The following is a 4,985-nucleotide window of genomic DNA, read 5'->3' as shown; positions in this document are numbered from 1 at the left end:
CCTTCCACCCCAATACACCTCCCAGAACCACGCTGCTGCTTCACTCAAAGGTGGCTCCCCACAGAAATCGAGCTGTCAGATTTCAGCAGACATTTTCCTAGGCTGATCTGCACCGCTGGGCTTGACAGCGACCGCAGAGCCTTGGAACAGGCCAGCAGCCCAGCTTCTCCCACACAGCTTTAGCTCCTCCATTGCAGGTCTATTTTCCCCTGGTTTAAGATGTTCAGAATAAGAATCATCTACAAAAGAGGCCTGGCACAGTGCTGCTCGGGCAGCCTGTCCCCAGGCTCCCAGCCCTGCCCTGAACGGCTGCACCTAGGAGCTGTGTTCTATAAACTCAGCCACTGGGGAACAGGAGCCTGCTGATGTCTGCACAGCTGGCTGAAGCGTTTGCAAAGTCTCAGGCCCACAGAGATCATTTCCAGCACTGCAGACACAGTTTCAGGTTTGTGCAGGATCAGGACAGGTGAGATCACACTGAGCAGCTGATCTGGGACAGCAGACCCCTGCCTGGCCTCTGCTCTGGCCAGACAATGACCCAGCACTTGGCTTTACACTGAGAGAGTCTGCTGAGCTGGGAAGGGGGATGCAGCCCCAAGATTATTCCAAACACCAGGGAAAGGGCTATGGCCTAGGTGTCATTCCAATGAGAAAACAATTTTCACAGTTCTTTGGGAAACACGAACTGCAAAGCATGTGAGCTCACTGCAGGGCTTCTTCAGGAGCACAGGCTGGGCTGGGAGCACGACCAGAACTCTGTGCTGGATGCTGGTGAATGGTGTCCAGGAAAGCCAAGCTCCCTAAAACACCATGGCACCTCTTTCTGTGGTTGCACTCTGAAAGGAGCCGAGCTCCTGAGCTCCCAGCAGGACACACCTCCTCCCACACAGTTCCTAAGCAACACACTGTCAGCCCGAGCAGAGGAACAGGCCAGGCAGTTAAACATTACCAACAGGTCTCACCTGCTGTGCCCCGAGACGCAGCATCTGCACCTGCAAGAGAAGACAGGGGCTGAATCCAGCAAAGCCACGCAGGAGCTGCAGCCCGGGCTGGCTCTGGGAGCCCCTGGCACTAACAGCCTGGCCACCACAATGGGACAGTCTCCAGCAAGGTGGACTTACTGAGACCTCTGCTTCAGCACTTAGGCTCTCACTGCCTGTCCTCCAGCCTCAGCCCTGACAAAGGCGTTTCCTCCCCTCCCTCAAACCAAAGCAATCCCTCTTCTGTCCTGTCTTCCTGCTGGTTTCCCAGTGGAGTGACCCAACAACCCAGCTGCTAGGACCTAGAGCCACTGCTGCTACAAAATGTACCATGCCTTGGCTCAGTAATTCAGGCACTGCAGTTTGAGATCTCATCAATTAAAAAAGACCTTCAGCAAGCAGCCTGTGGTCCACAAACAGCCTGGAAAGCGTTGTCAAGAGCCTACAAAGATGCTGAGGGGACTGTCTTTGTGCCAAGGACAGGCTGAGTGCCCCACGGCTGTTTAGTTGGAGGTGAGAAGCCTGAGAGGGGATCTGATCAGTCACAAAGGGGCCCTTGTGGGGCAAGAGGCTGGGGCCAGACTCTGCTCAGTGGTGCCCAGGGACAGGACAAGGGGCAACGGGCACCAACTGGAACCCAGGAGGTGCCACCTGAGCAGGAGGAGAAACTTCTCTGCTGGGAGGGTGCAGAGCCTGGAGCAGCTGCCCAGAGAGGCTGTGGAGTCTCCTGCTCTGGAGAGATCCCAAACCCTCCTGGCTGTGCCCCTGGGCACCCTGCTGGGGGTGAGCTGCTGGAGCAGGGGGTTGGACGGGATGGTCCCCAGAAGTCTCTCCCAACCCCACCCTGCTGGGATCCTGGGATTTGTTTTAGAGGTTAAATTGGCCTTCAGAGGTCAGGTCAGCAGCTTATGAATAGCCCCAGGCCCAGCTCTGGACCAGGCTGGCACCCACCAGAAGCAGACGACTCACTCTCTTGAGGTCGCGCCGTTATGGTCGTGACGCGGCTGGTGAATCGCTCTTTGTTTTCTCTCAGTGTTTTGTATACCTGGAGACAGACAAGGAGAGATTTACCTCGTGTACCTTACAGCACTGAGGCACTGCTCTGCTTCTCACCTCGACAGGCTTTTGTCTCCTGCTTGCCCAGAAAAGCCAGCAAGAAAAGAAAGCCTCCAAAATACGAAGGCTCAACAGGGAACGCTGCAGCCAATGCCCAAGCACGGCATCCAAACTGGACTTCAACAAAACTTACTGCCTTTGGGGAGCTGAAATCCCTCTCAGTCCCTCAACATTCTGCATTTCACCCAACTCCATAGTCAGGTGTTTGGTAACACAGCCAACAGTCACAACCAAGAGCTAAGGAATTTAATGCCAGGCACGGAAAAGAGCGGAGGCAGACAAAAGCCTGTCCAGGGAACTGAAGCAACGTCCAAAACATCAGTAAACAACAACTCATTGGTGTTGAAAAGAATTAAGATAAAGGTATTTTCAAAGCGTTTTGCTTACACATATAAAAGTCAAGGTTAACAAAACCACTCCTGCTTTTGCAAGCAGGACCATGAAGCTCCTAAGCGAGTCCGAAGGGCAGCAAAGAGCAAATTCAGCCTGATCCCTTAGGGGAAAATGGCCATTAATACACAGGCAAAATACCAAATCAGGCTGCAGGGGAAGTTTTTCCAAAGGGACAATGCCAAGTTCTTTCTGGTCAGGAGCAGGGCAAACAGACCCTCTCCCAGGTAACAGAGCAGCCTTCAGTGCTCTGCTGAGGAGAGGTCACAGTCTCAGAGCAGCTCTCCCTCCTCTGGCAGACTTCTACTGAGTTGACAGTTTCCTTTTTTGTAAGCCAACATTAATTAGTGCATCTGTTCTGCCATCAGTAACTTGTGCCTTCCTGAGGGTTACGAATTTGGAGTTTAGATGTATTTAATGCAGAAAAGTTGGTTCCAAGGTGATATATACCACTAAGAACTACACTGCTTGAGAACACCACGTTTGTAAACTTAAATTATTTGCCAGTGTCCGTTGAAATGAAACACCTGAGGCCAGGGAGCACATTAAAATTAAATGGCTAACTTGGCCTGACATCCAGAGCAGCACCTCCCTCCACCCTCTCGCCCAGTTAGACACAGTTATTGAAGCATCTTACATAAGCTCCTGTTCCAGTGACTGTTCCTCCTACAATTAAGTACAACAATAGGTTGCTGCCGGCTTTGCCAGGAACACCTGAAGACGTCAGTGATCTAGAAGGGCATCTTAGGTGATGACATTGCAAAACTGTAGGTGAAGACAGGCAATGGAAGAGAAGAGAGGGACAGAGCTGAGTATTCAGGAGAACTCTTGATTAAATAGAAAAGCAGAACGTGCTTTGTAATTTCAGTTACCTCGTTCATCAACAAACCCACGGGCGGGTACAGTAAAGAATGTTTAAAGGGAGTAAGAAAAGACTCTTCCTCCATGCACTGTTTTGAATTGCTTTTATTTCCCAGAAGCCTTCTGCACATGACTAGGCTTTCCAGGAGAAAACCAGGACTTGAAATTTTTAACTAATACGATCCTCTAAGAGAAAGAGTTTTGAATCAGAGATCCGTGGGATTGACCTTTGGAGCCACGGGCTCCTGGGTAACGCTGCTGCTGCTGCTCTCCAGCTCTCCAGGAACGGCACTGAGCCCAAGGTGGCCTCCACAGAAGCCTTGTGCTTCTGAATCCTCCAAGCAGGACATAAATGAGCACTCACCAGGCTGGGCTGGTTTGATTTGCTCACACCAGCTGAACACCAACGTTCTGAATCAAGTCTGGGCAGAGAACGGCCTGTTTTGGGGTTAAAGGCATACACCCCCCAGCTCCCCCTGGCCTGCATGCTGCTGTCACAGGAGAGAACACAGCGAGCTGTGGTAGGTCACGGCGTGTAGGAAAAGGGTGTCTGGACAGTAAGGAAACCTACACGGTAACTGAAATTACAGCTTAGAAAAAAATGATCACAAGAAGTGAATTTCCAGCTAGCACAGTTCTCCCTCCTCGAAGTTTTCTGAAGGAGGAAGGAGCAACAGAGGTAAAAAGCTGAGTGGAGTGAGCTGAAGTCCAGAGGGAGCTGGACAGGAGAGCTGTTGGGTGGCGTCTGCCCAGGATCCACCTTTCTACTTACATAGGCACCTGCTCCTAACGATGACAAGCTCACAATTAGGACAAAAACTGAACTATCGCCTCTGCCCCCGGGCACACCAGAGCCAGCCACTTGTCTGCTCAGCTGCAGTTCCAGGGGAACATTCCAGCGCTCCAACAAGTTGCCTGAGGAATATAATTCGTTGGAGAAAAACACAAAGAGACTGTCAATACACAGTTATGCCTTGCAATCTAGGAACAGAGCAATTCCTGACGCCGAGTAAAGGAGAGCTTCCTTGGGAGAGCCCAGCACCACATCTGAGAGACTGCAGCCAATTACCCTCCACCACAACAAACAGCTCCAGGCACTCCAGGATACCAAAAACATCTGTAAGATCAAAGAGCAGCTCAACAAAGGAAGAGCAGGAACATCTACCAGGAGGCAGAGGAGCCTCTGCAGCTGCAGGTTCCTGACGCCGAGTAAAGGAGAGCTTCCTTGGGAGAGCCCAGCACCACATCTGAGAGACTGCAGCCAATTACCCTCCACCACAACAAACAGCTCCAGGCACTCCAGGATACCAAAAACATCTGTAAGATCAAAGAGCAGCTCAACAAAGGAAGAGCAGGAACATCTACCAGGAGGCAGAGGAGCCTCTGCAGCTGCAGGAGCCCTCAGGCCACGGGTTGAGGGTGCGCCGGGGCCGCGCGTGCCCGGCGCCTCTGCTGCCCTCACAGCTCCTCCCCGGGCAGGTGGTGGCCAGCGGGCACCTCTGCCCCACCTCTGCCTCGCCAGGACGAGCAGTCAGCCCATGGTCACACCAGCACAAGAACCCTTCGCCAGCCCAGCCCACTCCACGGCGGTCACAGTCGGCAGGGTTGACCCCACAGGAGGGAATCATAAAAAGAAAG

The 4,985-nt window shown here is 52.5% G+C and overlaps 1 protein-coding gene across 1 annotated transcript in view; it reads right to left on the bottom strand.

The window, feature by feature from the left end:
• The window catches only part of AIFM1 (apoptosis-inducing factor, mitochondrion-associated, 1), a gene marked incomplete at its 5' end in the record, with an annotated part of 13,511 nt that extends 8,847 nt beyond the window's left edge, over window positions 1-4,664 (bottom strand). Inside the window, 5 exons of the mRNA XM_008941314.1 lie at window positions 316-322; window positions 1,932-2,025; window positions 3,124-3,251; window positions 4,417-4,464; window positions 4,617-4,664. Of these exons, the coding sequence (XP_008939562.1) occupies window positions 316-322; window positions 1,932-2,025; window positions 3,124-3,251; window positions 4,417-4,464; window positions 4,617-4,664 (325 nt within the window). The remainder of the gene's footprint in view (window positions 1-315; window positions 323-1,931; window positions 2,026-3,123; window positions 3,252-4,416; window positions 4,465-4,616) is intronic.
• Window positions 4,665-4,985: the final 321 nt, after the last annotated feature.

This window comes from Merops nubicus, unplaced genomic scaffold (assembly GCF_000691845.1).
Source record: "Merops nubicus isolate BGI_N331 unplaced genomic scaffold, ASM69184v1 scaffold16225, whole genome shotgun sequence".
Lineage (NCBI taxonomy): Eukaryota > Metazoa > Chordata > Aves > Coraciiformes > Meropidae > Merops > Merops nubicus.
The sequence above is the reverse complement of the archived record's forward strand: the minus strand, read 5'-3'. Positions and strand labels throughout refer to the sequence as shown.